General features: G+C 41.1%; 2 protein-coding genes across 2 annotated transcripts; both read right to left on the bottom strand.

Annotated features, from left to right (window-relative positions):
• Nucleotides 1–5,640: 5,640 nt before the first annotated feature.
• Nucleotides 5,641–6,612, bottom strand: LOC132894991 (odorant receptor 131-2-like). The gene has a single exon (XM_060935141.1). It carries the CDS (start codon nucleotides 6,610–6,612, stop codon nucleotides 5,641–5,643), a length of 972 nt encoding a protein of 323 aa, XP_060791124.1.
• Nucleotides 6,613–14,184: 7,572 nt separating this feature from the next.
• Nucleotides 14,185–15,150, bottom strand: LOC132894990 (odorant receptor 131-2-like). Its single transcript, XM_060935140.1, has one exon. It carries the CDS (start codon nucleotides 15,148–15,150, stop codon nucleotides 14,185–14,187), a length of 966 nt encoding a protein of 321 aa, XP_060791123.1.
• Between the last annotated feature and the right edge of the window lie 4,872 nt (nucleotides 15,151–20,022).

Raw genomic sequence — 20,022 nt, 5'->3', positions numbered from 1 at the left:
TCCCAGCTGATTATGGGCGAGAGGCAGGGTACACCCTGGACAAGTCACCAGATCATTGCAGGGCTGACACATAGAGACAAACAGCCATTCACACTCATACCTACGGTCAATTTAGAGCAGGGGTGGGCAAACTTTTTGGCTCAGGGGCCACATTGACTTTTGAAATTTGCCAGTCGGGCCGGGCCAACACCAAATTCATACATATCGAACATAAACCGGAAAAGCTTTAGTGTTATTGTAAGGCCTTCACTGACAGAGACCCAAATGCAGATCAGATTGACATTTACTTTAGTTCTCAGTCAACAAAGGCAGAGCAGAAAAATGCTTGCAGTTCAGTAGATTGGCACTGGATCCATCCAGAAAAGTAATACACACACACACACACACACGTGACAGTAAGAAAAGTAGCACACTTAATTCTTAAATTACATCTTTGAGCTGCCAGGATGAGTAGGATGCCAGTGTATTTGTATATTTCTATCATTTTATACATACAACTAAATTGCATATCATTAAATTGAACTAAATTACATATCAGTACATATCATTTTTGTACATTTCACTGAACTCGTAGATTTACACCTGAGTGTTTTTTTTTTTTAAACATCTACTTCCAGCCTGCCAGTACAATCAACCACCATGAGTAGGAGAGGTACCACACCATTCCAAAATGTTTGCAGTTCAACAGTTTGGGTACCACACCATTCCAAAATGTTTGCAGTTCAACAGTTTGGGTACCACACCATGCCAACATATTTGCAGTTCAATGGTTTGGCACTGGATCCATCCAGCCCACAAAATCAGACAAAACAGCTCAAGAAAGCAAAAAACTCCAAACTGGTTTTCAGGTTAAAAGTCACTCACTGAAATATTTCCAGTCCTCAAAAAATCAAAACACAGGTTCCAAACAGGTTTTCATATTCCAAAAGGCCACTCATAGATCAGAATAACCTCCACAGGCAAAAGTCCAGGAGCAGATATAAGCAGAAGTAAGGTCAGCTGCTCATAATACACCTATAATAGCAGACAGGGACATAAATGAGGGGCGGAGCAGACACCCAAAAGCACATGGTACTTAAAAACAAACACCAGCACTACAGCAGCCACCCACGACAACCAAAATTACTAAGAGTTCTACTTTTTATATTATTACCGGTATGTCTGTAAACATGTGACTACCATCTTATTACAGCTCCAACATAGTTTTAAAAAGAGAAAGTGTTAATACTCACATTCACTCAGCAACCGCTGAGCTGTATTCGTCCGTGCTTGCGCTGACTGGTTGTTAGCATAATTAGCATGCTTAGAGGAAAAGTGCCATTTGATGTTATATTCCTTTAAAACTGCAACGGTTTCTTTGCAAATAAGGCATACAGCCTTTGATCGGACTTCAGCAAAAAAATATTTATTTGTCCATTCTTTATTGAACACCCGGCACTCACTGTCCACTTTTCTTTTTTTAGGACCACTCATTGTAAAGTTTTATCCTGTGTTCTCGAGATCATCAGTGGCACGGGCACCAGAATGACTTCCATGGCACGCGCTGCACCACTCTGCAAATGTAATCTCGCGTGAATACGACTGACTGGAAAGACGGATCTCTAGAACACCTGTCTACGTGATAACACTGACGCTTATAGTTTATAGATCTGCTCAATCGTGTTTATATGATTGTCTTCCGCGGGCCGGATTAAAAATGCCAACGGGCCGTAGTTTGCCCACCTCTGATTTAGAGTCACCAATTAGCCTAACCTGCATGTCTTTGGACTGTGGGGGAAACCGGACCACCCATAGGTAACCCACAAAGACACGGGGAGAACATGCAAACTCCACACAAAAAGGCCCCCGTCAGTCACTGGGCTTGAACCCAGAACCTTCTTGCGCTGAGGCAACAGTGCTAACCACTACACCACCATGCCACCCACGTTCTAATTTATTGATTTCAAATATAAACAGAGTAACTATGTTCCATTTTTTTAAACAAGAAGTGCCACTGACATAATAAAAAAGAAAAAAAAAACAGCTGGAGTGACTCCTGGAAATCATTAGCTTTTACACATAACCATATTCTATGAACCCTTGAAAACTGCCAGGGGCAATGTTTCATATAGCTGGATACCTTCTTGTGTGCATGCGCACACATGTCGAGACCTTTAATAGAAAGTCATATGGTGTGATACTCTGTCAGCACTGGAAACATCTACAAACCCCATTCCTGAACAGGTATCAAATTCAGATTGAGCGTGTATTTACAAAAACAAACGTTTGCCAGATTGAACATGAAATATCTTTTCTTTGGATTGTATTCAATTAAATATAGGTGGGAAAGGGTTTGCAAATCATTGCATTTTCTTTTTATTTACATTTTCCAGTGTCCCAACTTTTTTGGAGCTAGGATTGTATTCCAACATTTACCTCATCGAGATAATCAAAATTAATGCATCAAATACAGTACTGATGTCCACCTCTGGGCATCTCGTGAGTTACAAGGTTTAACCACTCCTACATTTTTTTTTGCCATAGATTTCCTTATCAGTAAATACAATATCTATGTTCTATACTTAAGCATATGCTGTGAGATTGGTATAATGGTATACTTGAAAAAAATAGCTTTAATTCAGTGTACATTGACAGTAGACTGATGTTTGCCTGTGGCAAAGCAGAAATAATACATGAATGAGGGCCGTACAGCTTCATCTCTTAGTCCATAGATGAGATTCCTTGACTTGTTTAATGATATTATACACAATATGGGGTGAAATATCCAAATTCCTTCCTATCTTTCTTTGAAGAGCAATGATTTAAAACATTTCAGTAATCTTCTACAATCACCTATAGACATAGCATGTTTCAAAACATATCATTATGTAATTGTTTAACCTCATTATAAACCTGAAGTTGCCCCATCCCAATTTTTGTTTGGAATGTGGTGCAGGCCAGAAATGCAGGAATAGATGTATATATTTACAAAATAAATGAAGTTGACCAGACAAAACATGAAATATCTGTTCATACTGTCTGCAATGAAATTTAAAAATCATTGCTTTCTTTTTTCATTTGCATTTTCCATACTGTCTCTACTTTTTCTGATTTGGGATTGTATTTTTAAATGTAAATTAGCTGTGCCAAAAAGAGGCTCGATAATTTATAGATTATTGGCATTTATCAACATATACAAATGAATATTATGAAAATCAGAATTACTGACACTTTTGTACATCCAGTGGGAATTTTTATTTTGGAGTGCCCTAAAATATAATTTACACACAACCTTAACAATTGATTGATAGTCATTGTATTACAACTTCAGATATGTTGTAGTGTAACCTTTGATTAACTATATAAAACCTAACATTCTAATTTACTGATTTCAAATATAAACAGAGTAACTAATGTTCTTTTTTTAACAAAAAGTGCCATTGTCATAAAGAAACAACTGGAGTGACTCCTGGAAATCATTAGGTTACGCATGTACAGTGGTGCTTGAAAGTTTGTAAACCCTTTAGAATTTTTGATATTTCTGCATACATATGACCAAAAATATCATCAGATTTTCACACAAGTCCTAAAAGTAGATAAAGAGAACCCAGTTAAACAAATGAAACACAAATATTATACTTGGTCATTTATTTATTGAGGAAAATGATCCAATATTACATATCTGTGAGTGGCAAAAGTATGTGAACCTCTAGGATTAGCAGTTAATTTGAAGGTGAAATTAGAGTCAGGTGTTTTCAATGTGATGACAATCGGGTGTGAGTGGGTACCCTGTTATATTTAAATAACAGGGATCTATCAAAGTCTGATCTTCACAACACATGTTTGTGGAAGTGTATCATGGCACGAGCAAAGATGATTTCTGAGGACCTGAGAAAAAGCGTTGTTGATGCTCATCAGGCTGGAAAAGGTTACAAAACTATCTGTAAAGTTTGGACTCCACCAATCCACAGTCAGCCATATTGTGTACAAATGGAGGAAATTCAAGACCATTATTACCCTCCCCAGGAGTGGTTGACCAACAAAGATCACTCCAAGAGCAAGGCGTGTAACAGTTGGCGAGGTCACAAAGGACCCCAGGGTAACTTCTAAGCAACTGAAGGCCTCTCTCACATTGGCTAATGTTAATGTTCATGAGTCCACCATCAGGAGAACACTGAACAACAATGATGTGCATGGCAGGGTTGCAAGGAGAAAACCACTGCTCTCCAAAAGAACATTGCTGCTCGTCTGCAGTTTGCTAAAGATCACATGGACAAACCAGAAGGCTATTGGAAAAATGCTCTGTGGATGGATGAGATCAAAATAGAACTTTTTGGTTGAAATGAGAAGCGTTATGTTTGGAGAAAGGAAAACACTGCACTCTAGCATAAGAACCTTATCTCATCTGTGAAACATGGTGGTGGTAGTATCATGGTTTGGGCCTGTTTTGCTGCATCTGGGCCAGGATGGCTTGCCATCATTGCTGGAACAATGAATTCTGAATTATATCAGCAAATTCTAAAGGAAAATATCAGGACATCTGTCCATGAACTGAATCTCAAGAGAAGGTGGGTCATGCAGCAAGACAACGACCCTAAGCACACAAGTCGTTCTACCAAAGAATGGTTAAAGAAGAATAAAGTTAATGTTTTGGAATGGCCAAGTCAAAGTCCTGACCTTAATCCAATCGAAATGTTGTGGAAGGACCTGAAGCAAGCAGTTCATATGAGGAAACCCACCAACATCCCAGAGTTGAAGCTGTTCTGTATGGAGGAATGGGCTAAAATTCCTCCAAGCCGGTGTGCAGGACTGATCAACAGTTACCGGAAACGCTTAGTTGCAGTTATTGCTGCACAAGGGGGTCACACCAGATACTGAAAGCAAAGGTTCCCATACTTTTGCTACTCACAGATATGTAATATTGGATCATTCTCCTCAATAAATAAATGACCAAGTATTTTGTCTAATTTGTTCAACTGGGTTCTCTTTATCTACTTTTAGGACTTGTGTGAAAATCTGATGATGTTTTAGGTCATATTTATGCAGAAATATAGAAAATTCTAAAGGGTTCACAAACTTTCAAGCACCACTGTAACTATATTCTATGAACTCTGGCTAACTGCCGGGGCAATGCTTCATATAGCTGGATACCTTCTTGTGTGCATGTGCATACATGTCGAGACCTTTAATAGAAAGTCATATGGTATGATGCTGTGTCAGCACTGGAAACATCTGCAAACACCATTCTTGAACAGGTATCAAATTCAGAATGAGTGTACGTATATTTACAAAAACAAACGTTTGCCAGTTTGAACATGAAATATCTTTTCTTTGTATTGTATTCAATTAAATATAGGTTGAAAAGGGTTTGCAAATCATTTCATTTTCTTTTTATTTACATTTTCCTGTGGCACAACTTTTTTGGAGCCAGGATTGTATTCAAACATCTGCTTCTTCAAGATGATCAAAACTAAGGCAACAAATACAGTACTGATGTCCACCTCTGGGCATCAAGAGAGTTACAAGGTTTAACCACTCCTACTACATTTTATCTGCATAGATTTCCTTAACAGTAAATACAATATCTATATTCTATACTTAAGCATATGCTGTGAGATTGGTATATGGTATAATGGTATACTTGAAAAAAATAGCTTAAATTCAGTGTACATTGACAGTAGACTGACATTTGCCTGTGGCAAAGCAAAAATAATGCATGAATAAGGGCCGTACAGCTTCATCTCTCAGTCCATAGATGAGTGGGCTTAGACAGCGTGGCAAGATTAGCACAAATAAATAGTTTAGATAACGCAGGTCCATGAAGAGGCTGCTGCTACTGCTAGCCATTGCTGCAGCTCGCTCTATAATGCTGTACAGAAAAGAAGTAAGGCACAGGCCCAGCTGAATGAGGTGCAGCAGCACGGTCTTGTGAGCTTTTGTGGCAGAGACTTTATTGGAGGAAATGGACCTGGCTGTGATTGCAATGCTGATATACGTGAAAAAGATGATTGCAGTTACTGACACAAAGTAGAATATGTTAAAGCTCTGAACAACATCTACTTGCCACTGCTTTATGAAAAGCCTTTCTCTTGTGCATATAATTTTTTGTGAAGTAAAAAATTTAGAATTCATCACTACTCCATACAGCAAATCAATTATGAAGTTTATGGAACCAATAAACCAAATGACTGAAATGGCAATACGAGTTCTTTTCTGAGTGGCTATTTCAGCATGTCTTAAAGGAAAGCATATGGCCACATAACGCTCTAATGACATCACAGCCAGGTTTAAAGGTGCATTATTGAAAGTCGTAGCTGAAACAAAAACCAGAAAAGCACATGCAACTGTGACTAATTTGAAGAAGGACAGACTGAAGAAGTACAACATGGAGGTAACAATGAGCTGAATCGAATCATTGAGAAGCATGTGGGTAAACAGAACATAGCGTGGAGTCTCTTTAAAAACAGGCTTACTCGAAAGTGCGTAGACCATGATAGCATTCAAATAAATAAAGAACAGTGACATTATTGTTGCAACAATAACTTTTGAGATTGGTCCCACAGTCATTGCAACCTGAAACATTTGTTGATGTATAAACAAAACATCAGCTGTGCTATCATTAGTGACTGCCATAATCTTATACAAAACATGAGCACACAGTGATAATACTAACAGAACAGGCTCAGTCACTACAAATTACCAAGACTCTCTCACAGTCAAGCCTTTTCTAGAGTACAAAGAAAATAGACAACATTTTACAAATGATGTGAATGGAGAAATTTCCAGTGTTGGAGAATTGAGATGAAAAGGTTCATTAAGATGTGAGCCCAGCCCTGAAGAGTAGGACAGTTATGAGCTGATCTTTATAATAGAGAACATGGTGACCCTAGAGAGGGATGATGAGGACTGGGACTCTTAGTGTGAGTATGCATTTCCCATCGTCATAGTTTCCACAAATGCCTTTGACTAATTTGGAGAAGGACAGACTGAAGAGCTACAACATGGAGGTAACAATGAGCTGAATCAAATAATTAAGAAGCATGTGGGTAAACAATAGTTGAGCAATAGCTATAGAATAATATGAACAATAGATCTAACATAAATTTGAAAATTGTAATACCCAACCACAATGAAAAGGTCAATAAAAACAATGTTTAAAACAGTAAAAAAAAATTAGAAACAAAATTAATTTTCCAGTTTCACTGCTATCCATGATATTCATATGTAACTTAAAAATAATTTTTTGAATACGAAGCTATCTTTCTTTACTTACCATCTACCAAGTATGTCATAATGCAGATTAAAAAAAAGCAGTTACTGTACCACTGTATATGGCAATCAGCAACAAAACAAAAAGCCATATTCTCATGGGGCTATTCATCAAGATACAGGAAGCATTAGATGAAGATAACATTTTGGACCCTTAAACATATGTTTCCAATGTAAATTGATTTGTCTTAGGAGTGAGTGGGGTCATCAGCACCATATATCTAAAAGAACAATGGCTGAACACCCCCAGGGTAACTATTAAAAGGACAGAGAAAAAGAGACAATGTATACAGTTGTGGTCAGAGGTTTACATAAATGGATGAATGTCATCATGGACAAAAAATGTCTTGGCAATATTGGGCTTTCAAGATTTCTTTGAACTGTTCCTTTTTTGTGACAAAATGATTGCACAACATACAACTTCAGTAAAAAAAAAAAGAATTTGGAGCAAAAATTATAATTTATTTTGGGTTTTATAAAATCAAGATAGGATCAGAATTATACATACAGGATCCAACTTTTATATACTGTATGCCCATTTAGATTATTAATTCAGTGGCACTGAAAGTTCCAAATTGTCATTTAACTTGTTAAGTCCAAGGCCTCTCATCTTCCTCTCATGGTCATGATTGACTACAGCTGGTAGCTTCTCTGTGCCAACCAACATAAAAAGTTTGTTTGACAGCACTCATTGGATTGACCAACACAAATACAGGACAGGAAAGTCCAAGGAGCTCAGTGTAGATCCAAGAAAGAGGATCACAGGTTTACACAATCCAGAAATGTCTCTGAGAACCATTTCTAAACAACTGCAGATTCCAAGATCATCAGTTCAAACAATTGTATGTAAGTACAAGTTATTGGAAGGGGTCAAGCCACTTTGCTGGAAGATGACCCAAACTGTCACACTCAACTAAGAGGAAATTGGTTCAGATGGTCAGGAACAACCCAGGAACCTCCAAGGCATAGGCCTGCCATGAACTGGAAGCTGTTGGAACACAGGCAAGGCGGCAAGATCTTCTGGTAGGTGGGGCACCACTGAGAGAAATACTGGTATTTATTTCTTTTTACATATACTATCTCAAAACACACTCAACTTTTTACACATTACCGTAACAAAACAGGTACTGGTTGGCAATGTACTGTCTGGTTGTGCTAGTTTTCATTTTTGCATTGTCCTTGTTGCCTGCACTTTATATTGTGTGTAGTTTATTGTCTGCAATGTTTGTACTCACTGCACTCATGCACTTTACGTTGTTATATGTAGATTTGTAGTCCTGTGATGTTTAATGTAGCACCTTGGTCCTGGAGAAACGCTGTTTCTTTTAACTGTGTACTGTACCCACTGTATATGGTTGAAATGACAATAAAAAATTCTTGACCTTGGGCTCATAACCATGCTATGGTGGATTTTACCCCCACCTAGCCAGCCAGTGAATGTGCATGTGTTACTGCATCTGTCTTTGACCATGGGGGCTTCCTTTGTTCGTAAGTGAAGCTGCTTTTGTATTGTAAAAACTATTGCATCCTGGGGTCAGCTTTGTTGGTCATATCACTCTCTCCATTTTTTCTCCTTTATGTTTGACACTGAAGCCTTCTTCATCCTAGATTTCTTAAATAGTCATGTTCTACACTGTTATTCCTGTGCTGTGCATCTCAGGAAGTAGATTTTTTAGTCTAATGTGTACATATATCACTCAGATCCAAAAAGTAAATATTATAGAATATTTTACATACCAATGTAGTGACTCATGGCTGCAGCGGGTGAACACGGACACAGGACACTATTTTTAAGGTGCAGGGTACTGGAAAAAAGGGAGTGAGGAAAAGCTGTGGTGTCTTTGGTGAGGGGTAACATCCCTGAGCTTGATGCTCTATGGTGCAGGTTTCGTGCACAGGTACTGGCTGGCTGGTGGGTCACAGTTGGGCCTTGTAGTGAGTGAGTCAGGTCTCCTGTCCTTCACAGGTGCAGGCTGGCACAATGGACACAGACTGGGAGAGCTCTTGTTGGTTTAGTGATGTTCTCATTGTCTTTGGTGTCGGCAATGTGGCCTAGCAGAAGGAAGGACATCAGCTACCTTGTCTTGACAAAGCTTAACTGACCTGTGTCAGTGGTGGCACCTTTTTTTACTTTCCTGGCTGCTTAAGCCACTAGAGCTGCATGTGCTTAAATGTCTCTGCCTCATCCCACACTGCTTTTTGTGGTCCAAAACACTGGTGCTGAAATGACTTTGTACCTTCAGCACCATCAGAGCAGTAGTGTGAGGAGTAATGCATTGCTTAGGCTGGGGTTTTCCTGAGCCACTGTCATAGTCCCAGCCCTTAGCTCCAAGCCTACCCTCCATGCAGACTCAGCCCAGAGGCCATAGCATCTTGAACGGCCATTGCATTCCCACGCTGGGTCCCAGCTTTGGGTTGGATCTGGAAAGACAAGTCTTGGAGGGACAAAAAGCCAGTGAGTAACACAAGCATTGTTATCTTTAGCTCTTGTCATCCACTTGCCATAACCCACTTGATGGCCAAGGTTTCTCTCTCCATAGCTGTATGCATTTTATCGGCAGGGAACAGCTTGTGGCTTATAAACAACACGTGATGCTCTTCATCCTTAAGGCCTAGGAAAACACAGTACCCGGGCCCATCTCCGATGCATACCTCTGGACAAGGAGCAGCCTGTTGAAGTCCAGGTTGTGGTGGATGGGGACAGTGGTGAAGGCCTACTTCAGGGTCTGGAAGGCCTGTTCTGCCTTGTTGATCCATTGCACCTTCTCTGGTTGGCCTTTCCTAGTCAGATTTGAAAGGGGAGAAGCTACAGAGAAGACATTAGGGACGAATCTGCAGTAGTACCCAGCCAGACCCAAGAAGGCACATACCTGTCACTTGGTGGTGGGACAGGGGCACACCCAGACAGCCTCAATGTTCTTCTCATGTGGCTTGAGTAGACTCCTGCCGATGCGATACCCCAGGGACTGTGCTTCTGTCAGCCCCAGGTGACACTTGCGGGAGTTAGCAGTGAGGCAAGATGTGAGAAGTTTTGAAAAGTATGTGTCTGTGATAACATTACGGAAACTAAAACAGGTTTCTATGTAAATTGAGATGCCACAAAGGTGAATGTGTTCTGGGTTATCATACAGAACCATATGACTAAGAGCAATGGCTGAACATCCTCAGCTCAACACATCTTAAAAAAGAGAGAGAAAAATAGTGAATCTAGACAGTACAGTATGTGTGTGGAGCTTTGCCAATTTTTGTAAAGCTTGGGATAAGGTACAGTAAGATAAAGTAAGGAAATAAGGAATTATTACTACATTAGCAGCACTTTTACAGAAGTCAGTAGGTTTTATTTACTCTTTCCACCACTGCGTGTAAGGTATGTACAGATTTTTCGAAGAAAGTTGACTATCTTTGCAGTTTACCATTTTATTTGCGAAGTCTTTTGACTGGGGGGGTGGCACGGTGGTGTAGTGGTTAGCGCTGTCGCTTCACAGCAAGAAGGTCCGGGTTCGAGCCCTGTGGCCGGCGAGGGCCTTTCTGTGCAGAGTTTGCATCTTCTCCCCGTGTTCGTGTGGGTTTCCTCTGGGTGCTCCGGTTTCCCCCACAGTTCAAAGACATGCAGGTTAGGTTAACTGGTGACTCTAAATTGACTGTAGGTGTGAGTGTGAATGGTTGTCTGTGTCTATGTGTCAACCCTGTGATGACCTGGTGACTTGTCCAGGGTGTACCCTGCCTTTCTCCCATAGTTAGCTGGGATAGGCTCCAGCTTGCCTGCGACCCTGTAGAACAGGATAAAGCGGCTAGAAATGATGAGATGAGAAGTCTTTTGACTGTGCATTTGTGAGCTGTTTACTTGTTTGCTTTGTATTTTCTCTTTCCTTTGTGAATTGGATTGTTTGTCTATCTGCGATTTTTTTCATGCCAAAATTTTCATGACAAAATGGATTTGCCCTAAAATCTTTCTGCACTTGCATCCTACCAATCTCATTGTTACCAATATTTCTGTTATTTGACTCAGTAAGTCTATATGCTAAAGTGATTGCACTTTTTCCAAATAAACATAACAGCTTAAAAGTTTTATATTCTATACCTCTACAGCTTAAGTGCACAAAGGAGGATTATCAGTGAACGTATTACCGATGCAGTCAGAGCCACATTTGATACCAAATGACTAGATTTCATTTCTTAATGCAGAGCTAATCAATTAAGTGTATTTAGTCATTCATTTGTTCATTCATTCTGCAGATTAGCCTACTCCATCCACCCATTCATCCATTATCGATACAGCATATCCATGCGAATTGTGGGGGAAGCTGGAACCAATCCCACCTGCCTTTAGGTGAGAAAATTAGCTGCCTACTCTTTTTTTTTTTTTTTTAAAGTCTGTTCTTGTCAAATAATCTTGTTTTAGTATGTAAGCTTGAGTTGGACGACACTTATTTTAAATTAGCACAATTTTGACAAATACTCACGAAAGAAAAATTAAATAAAAGACACCCAGATGAATAATATTTACAAGCATTTGTTTTTTTAAGCTTGCTTTAGGATTTGTTCTTGTACTGAATATACATCCATCCATTATCCATAACCACTTATTCTGTGCAGGTTTGCTAGCAATCTGGAATCTATCGCAGCTGACTATGGGTGAGAGACAGGGTACACCCCGGACAAGTCACCGGATCATCACAGGGCTGACACATAAAGACAAACAACCATTCACACTCACACCTATGTTCAGTTTGGAGCAACCAATTAGCCAAACCTATGTGTCTTTGGACTGTGGGGGAAACCAGAGCACCCGGAGGAAACCCACCCAGACACAGGGAGAAAATGCAAACTCCACACAGAAAGGCCGCCGTTGGCCACTAGGTTTGAACCCAGAACCTTCTTGCTGTGTGGTGACAGTGCTAGCCACTACACCACTGTGCCACCCCTGAATATACATTTTACATTTAATTTCTTGAATTAAATTAACTGATCATTTTAATTGACTGACCACTAAATGATCAGTTCAGCATAAAAGATTGTCTTATTTTTAAAGTTCAATAATAGCATGGCTTAGTTGAGCAGCCAGTTTAAGGCCAAATATCCGAGTGGGCACAAAACTTTTGTTTTATTCTCATACAGAGACTTAGTGCTCAGCTTTATATACAACCCCAATTCCAAAAAAGTTGGGACAAAGCACAAATTGTAAATAAAAACGTAATGCAATGATGTGGAAGTTTCAAAATTCCAGATTTTATTCAGAATAGAACATAGATGACATATCAAATGTTTAAACTGAGAAAATGTATCATTTAAAGAGAAAAATTAGGCAATTTTAAATTTCAACAACATCTCAAAAAAGTTGGGACAAGGTCATGTTTACCACTGTGAGACATCCCCTTTTCTCTTTACAACAGTCTGTAAACGTCTGGGGACTGAGGAGACAAGTTGCTCAAGTTTAGGGATAGGAATGTTAACTCATTCTTGTCTAATGTAGGATTCTAGTTGCTCAGCTGTCTTAGGCCTTTTTTATCGTATCTTCCGTTTTATGATGTGCCAAATGTTTTCTATGGGTGAAAGATCTGGACTGCAGGCTGGCCAGTTCAGTACCCGGACCCTTCTTCTACGCAGCCATGATGCTGTAATTGATGCAGTATGTGGTTTGGCATTGTCATGTTGGAAAATGCAAGGTCTTCCCTGAAAGAGACGTCGTCTGGATGGGAGCATATGTTGCTCTAGAACCTGGATATACCTTTCAGCATTGATGGTGTCTTTCCAGATGTGTAAGCTGCCCATGCCAGACGCACTAATGCAACCCCATACCATCAGAGATGCAGGCTTCTGAACTGAGCGCTGATAACAACTTGGGTCATCCTTCTCCTCTTTAGTCCGAATGACACGGCGTCCCTGATTTCCATAAAGAACTTCAAATTTTGATTCGTCTGACCACAGAACAGTTTTCCACTTTGCCACAGTCCATTTTAAATGAGCCTTGGCCCAGAGAAGACGTCTGCGCTTCTGGATCATGTTTACATACGGCTTCTTCTTTGAACTATAGAGTTTTAGCTAGCAACGGTGGATGGCACGGTGAATTGTGTTCACAGATAATGTTCTCTGGAAATATTCCTGAGCCCATTTTGTGATTTCCAATACAGAAGCATGCCTGTATGTGATGCAGTGCCGTCTAAGGGCCCGAAGATCACGGGCACCCAGTATGGTTTTCCGGACTTGACCCTTACGCACAGAGATTCTTCCAGATTCTCTGAATCTTTTGATGATATTATGCACTGTAGATGATACGTTCAAACTCTTTGCAATTTTACACTGTTGAACTCCTTTCTGATATTGCTCCACTATTTGTCGGCGCAGAATTAGGAGGATTTGTGACCCTCTTCCCATCTTTACTTCTGAGAGCCGCTGCCACTCCAAGATGCTCTTTTTATACCCAGTCATGTTAATGACCTCTTGCCAATTGACCTAATGAGTTGCAATTTGGTCCTTCAGCTGTTCCTTTTTTGTACCTTAACTTTTCCAGCCTCTTATTGCCCCTGTCCCAACTTTTTTGAGATGTGTTGCTGTCATGAAATTTCAAATGAGCCAATATTTGACATGAAATTTCAAAATGTCTCACTTTCGACATTTGATATGTTGTCTATGTTCTATTGTGAATACAATATCAGTTTTTGAGATTTTGTAAATTATTGCATTCCATTTTTATTTACAATTTGTACTTTGTCCCAACTTTTTTGGAATCGGGGTTGTACATGGCATATAGCTGAATAGGATTAAGTGTGTTTGACAAGGTTGAATCACAGCACCAAGCAGAGTGTAATCTTTGAGTTACAGGGTACCTATTCGTATGTCTAACCACGACTACAACTTTTTTTTTACATAGGTCATCTTAGTAGTAAACATTACATTTCAATTGTATACTTAACCATCTGAACTCATGGCTTCTCTTCAGTGTACATTGACTGTCGACTTATGTTTACATGCAGCAAAGCAGAAGTAGTACATGAATAAGGGCCGTACAGCATCATCTCTCAGTCCATAGATGAGTGGACTTAGACAGCGTGGCAAGACCAGCACAAACAAATAGTTTACATAACGTAAGTCCACAAAGAGGCTGCTGCTTCCGGCCATTGCTGCAGCTTGCTCTATAATGCTGTAGAGAAAAGAAGTAAGGCACAGGCCCAGCTGAATGAGGTGCAGTAGCACGGTCTTGTGGGCTTTTGCAGCAGAATCTTTATTGGAGGAAATGGACCTGGTTGTGATCAAAATGCTGACATAAGTGAAAAGGATGATCATAGACACTGACACAAAGCAGAATATGTTGAAGCCCTGATAAACATCGACCTGCCACTGCTTGATGAAGAGCCTTTCTCTTGTGCACAACATTTGTACAGTTAAATAGTTAGAATCCATCACTACTCCATAAAGCAAGTCAATTATGAATGTCATCGAACCAATAAACCAAATGACTCCGATAGCAATATAAGTTCTTTTCGGAGTGGTTATTTCAGCATGTCTTAGAGGAAAGCGTATAGCCACATAACGTTCTAGTGACATCACAGCCAGATTTAAAGGTGCATTATTGAAAGTAGTAGTTGAAACAAAAATCATAAAAGCACAAGCAGCCCTTACTAGCTTGAGGTAAGCCACACTTAAAATATACAGCAAAGAGGTAACAATAAGCAGTAATGTGTCATTAAGAAGCATGTGGGTAAACAGAATGTAGCGTGGAGTCTCTTTAAAAACAGGCTTATTCCAAAGAGTGTAGACCATGATAGCATTCAAATAAATAAAGAACAGTGACATTATTATTGCAACAATAAGTTTTGATATTGGTCCCGCAGTCATTGCAACGTGGAACATTTGCTGATGTACAAACCAAACCTCAGCTGTGCTATCGTTAGTGACTGCCATAGTTTTGTACAAACCATGGGCATACAATGATTTTTTACAGACCCATTGCACTGATATTATGAACAGAACAGGTTCAGACACTACAAATTACCATAACTTTCTCAAAGTACAAAAAAAAAAAAAAGACATTTTTATAATAAATTACAAATCATGTACATGAATAAATGTATGTCTAGTACTGGTGAACCGAGATGTAAGGGGTTCATTAAGATATGAGCCCAGCCCTGAAGAGGAGGACAGTTATGAGCGTATTTTTATAAGGGACAGCATGATGACTCCAGAGTGAGATGATGACAACTCCAAGGGGAAACTGCAGTGATTATGCATCCCTGCTCAATGGCACAGATTCCACAAACGTTTATTCACATTTGAAAAACAGCTGTAACATAAAAATAAAAAAATGTAACACCTAACCAAAAGTGGAAGGCACAATATAACAATATTTAAAATAGATCTAATTGTAAAAATTAGACCTATGGACAAAATGAATCATTCATGTTCTATTGTTTATTCACAATATCATACATGTGAACTAGAAAAAAAATCTTCTTTTATTCACCATTTGTAGGATAACTCAGAGATCAAATAAAAACATTATTACTTTCATTTTGTCCACTTGAATACCTGAGGTATTCAGTGACTAAATTTAAAGCTACATTCTTGTGGGGTTATGCAGCATAAATTTTGTAACATTGTGGAACCTAAAATTTACAGTGTTTTGCAAAATTATTCATCCCCCTTCATGTTTGTCCTGTTTTGTCGCATTACAAGCTGGTATAAAAGTGGATTTTTGAAGGGTTAGCACTGTTTCATTTACAGAACATGCCTACAAGTTTAAAGGTAAAAATTGTTGTTTTATTGTGACACAAACAATAATTAAAATGGGGGGCGCTGTGGAGCCGCGGATCAAAATGGCAGCTTAGAGCGGGATCTCCTCACAGCTTTGCTAAAAGTTTGCAAAGTCCTAGTCATTAACGCTTCTACAACCCCGATTCCAAAAAAGTTGGGACAAAGTACAAATTGTAAATAAAAATGGAATGCAATGATGTGGAAGTTTCAAAATTCCATATTTTATTCAGAATAGAACATAGATGACATATTAAATGTTTAAACTAAGAAAATGTATCATTTAAAGAGAAAAATTAGGTGATTTTAAATTTCATGACAACAACACCTCAAAAAAGTTGGGACAAGGCCATGTTTACCACTGTGAGACATCCCCGTTTCTCTTTACAACAGTCTGTAAACGTCTGGGGACTGAGGAGACAAGTTGCTCAAGTTTAGGGATAGGAATGTTAACCCATTCTTGTCTAATGTAGGATTCTAGTTGCTCAACTGTCTTAGGTCTTTTTTGTCGTATCTTCCGTTTTATGATGCGCCAAATGTTTTCTATGGGTGAAAGATCTGGACTGCAGGCTGGCCAGTTCAGTACCCGGACCCTTCTTCTACGCAGCCATGATGCTGTAATTGATGCAGTATGTGGTTTGGCAATGTCATGTTGGAAAATGCAAGGTCTTCCCTGAAAGAGACGTCATCTGGATGGGAGCATATGTTGCTCTAGAACCTGGATATACCTTTCAGCATTGATGGTGTCTTTCCAGATGTGTAAGCTGCCCATGCCACACGCACTAATGCAACCTCATACCATCAGAGATGCAGGCTTCTGAACTGAGCGCTGATAACAACTTGGGTCATCCTTCTCCTCTTTAGTCCGAATGACACGGCGTCCCTGATTTCCATAAAGAACTTCAAATTTTGATTCGTCTGACCACAGAACAGTTTTCCACTTTGCCACTGTAAGATTGTGTGTGTTCTCGTGCATAGCTGTCCTGAGCTTTATGACCCTTTCACACCCTGGTAAACGTGCATAATCGCGAGAACATACTCTTTTGTTTTCTCTGTACCTTCTAGTTTCGCTGAAACCACATTCCTGGTTCCTCCTGTTCTAGGGGGTGTATGGTCTGCTCTTTCATGTATAATAAAAACGACTCCTTATCTGGCGAGTTCACCTTGTGCCCCCGAGCCCCTTACTTATCTTGTCACGCAAGCTTCTGATGTATATAAACCCTGCTCTTTCTGTGTATCACTGAGCAGTGCTTGAATAAACCAGATTGATTTAACTCGTGTGGTTTGTTTTCTCCCTGCTCCAGAGCGCTCTTACGTCAACGCATCTGAACTAGGACAGACGCAGGTTCTAACAATTTGGTGACCTCGACGTGATACTCTCAATCAGGTAAGACATGTTTGATTGACTACCTGGTTGGCAGTAGTTTCGTAGTGTCCTACGGAGGACAGTTTTCCCTGGTTCGAGTCCAGGAAGAGCGCGCTATACAAATTTGTACTATATTTGTTGTCTGTTCCTCTTCAGATCCGTTTGTTGTCATTGTACGATGGGAAACTCGTTCCCTAAACCTGCGCCAGGGGAAACCCCGGCCGAGTGGATGACTAGGTGCGGTTTCGCTTATCATGTTTCTCCTTGGCTCGATAATTTGGCAGGTTGGACCGAGGCCAACCCTCAAATTCCTTCATATCCTCGCCAAGGTACTTTCGATCCTGGTTATCTTGCATCGGCCTATCGCATGATTTATGAGGGATTAGGGGACCCCGGCTGGGATCGCCCGTATATGCGGGATGGATATGCCAAATGGTATGATATGAAGAAGATTTGGGATAATTTTAAACAGGCTTATACTCCCCGTTCAGTCCTGAAATCCATCCCGAAGCCTCGGGCTGCACCCGTCACCAAGGAAACGGAGGAGGCGGCGCTAGGAAAATCCAAATCTCATTCTGCTCCTCCAGCCTCGTTAGATAGTAAACCTCCACCTTATAGTAAGGCTGGAAAAATTACTGGTAAATCGCCGTCAGCTGTAAAAACGATTCCTAAAATATATCCGTCCTTGGCTGCTGTGTCTGCGTGCCCCCCCCCCCCCACGGTTGACAGAGGGCAGCGTCCCGGAGGGATAAAGGGTGCGCCTGCATCAGCCAAGAACGGCAAAGACGAAGAAAGTAGTGACGATACCGATGATGACACTGATGATGACGATTGGGATAATCCCGATGGTGTGGGTCCAGACGCCGGCTCGCGTCCTTATCCGCCACAAAACGCTGCTTGTGTATGGGTTGCAAAGCGCAGTGGTATTGATATAACTCCCCCGTCCCCGTCGGCTCTTAAGGACATCATCTCGCTTCTTCCGTCACCCGATAAGCCCTTGCTTTTTGTTGATCAGTTAATTAATGTTTCTCGTAATTGTCAGCTTACGGGAGCTGATTACCGGTTTATTCTGCAAAATAAATTAGGAGGCGCATATGATGAGACGGCCCTGTTAGAAAACGTACAGGTCCTCCGCCCCGTCAACGATATTGCTGTTAATGTTAAGGAGGAATTGCCTCCGGTAGGGGAAAACGGTCGCCCTCGCCAGCGCACCGTGTCTACCTTCTTTTGGAAAGACACGCCGGACGCGCTGCAGCAGCTTCGCGAGCAGTTGACGCGATACCTGCTCGCCTTAAAACAGGCAAATAGAGACCTGTCACAGGTCACTAACTGTAAACAGGAGCGTTCTGAGCTGACGTCGGCCTTTTGGAAACGCTTTGGGGAAGTTTGGCAACATTTGGGAGGTCTTGAACTTGATTTGGCAAACCCGAACCCAATGTTCTTGTCCACCTTTCTGTCTAATTGTCGCCCCGAAATACAGAGCGTATTAAAACATCACTGGAGTGACCGGAATAATCTGGTCCTCCGCCAGGCCGGGGAGCGAGTACGCACGCTGGAGAGCGATGGTCTCCTAGACTGTAAGATGAATAAAGCATGTTTATCTGTTGTGCCGGGCGGACGGGTGGATGGCCGACAGGAGAGGGGTCGCCGAACGGGACCGCGCGGCGGGGGAGGGAGGAGAAATGGAAAGTGCCACTATTGTGGAAAAGAGGGGCACTGGATAAGAGAATGTCATGCGAAACAGCGAGATGAGCAGGAACGCGAGAAACCCGTCATGCGCGCCGGTTCAAGCCCCACAGGGCAGAGAGATCCTGCCCGCCCATAGGGCTGCCCTCAGAGCGATGAAACCCCGACCGTTGCTATGTTAAATCTTTTATTCAGCTCCCCTCTTAACGAAGATCTTCCCACTATTGTTTTATGCCTGGCAGGGACTGAATATCCTTTTTTACTCGACACCGGGGCTACCATGTCCTCAGTGGGGAGGGAATATGCGGGTCCTTTATCTACACGGTCTGTAAGCTCTGTGGGAATAGAAGGGGTTCCTTTCCATTCCAGTTGCACGCCCCCCCTTTCTGTTACTTGTGCCCTTGATCCTTTACTGAAGTTTTCTCACTCCTTTGTTTGCATGCCTGATTGCCCTTTTAACCTGCTTGGACGGGACCTCATGAGCCTCCTAGGGCTCTCTATTTCTTTTAGTGGTTCACACATGGTTGTTGACGCACCAGACGACACTTCGTCGGCTGCTCTTGCCCTCACCTCTCTTTCTCTCCCCCATAACCTTCTCAATGCTGCTTGTGCCGTTACCCACCTCACACCCTCTCTTTCTGACCTTCCAGCTTCTCTTTGGGCGGAACATAAGGACGAGGTGGGCTTTGTTAACTGTACCCCTTACGAGGCGGTCATTAAACACTCTTCGCCAGTATATGTAAAACAGTACCCCCTTTCCCCAGCTAAACTGTCTGGCATTGATGATGTTCTGTGTTCTCTCCTAGAGCAAGGTGTGGTTGTTCCCTGTGTCAGCCCTTATAACACCCCAGTGAATCCGGTGCAGAAGCCCAACGGCACGTGGCGTTTCACCCAGGACTTGCGTAAGATTAATGAGTTAATTATCCCAGTCGCCCCATTAGTTCCAGACGTTCCCTCTCTTATGGCCTCGATTC

This window comes from Neoarius graeffei, chromosome 12 (assembly GCF_027579695.1).
Source record: "Neoarius graeffei isolate fNeoGra1 chromosome 12, fNeoGra1.pri, whole genome shotgun sequence".
Classification (NCBI taxonomy): Eukaryota; Metazoa; Chordata; class Actinopteri; order Siluriformes; family Ariidae; genus Neoarius; species Neoarius graeffei.
Note: the sequence above shows the minus strand (reverse complement) of the source record. Positions and strands in the feature narration are given on the sequence as shown.

Coding starts and splice junctions, on each gene's coding strand:
- LOC132894991 (XM_060935141.1), bottom strand. CDS start 6,612: ATGGCAGTCACTAATGATAGCACAGCTGATGTTTTGTTTATACATCAA.
- LOC132894990 (XM_060935140.1), bottom strand. CDS start 15,150: ATGGCAGTCACTAACGATAGCACAGCTGAGGTTTGGTTTGTACATCAG.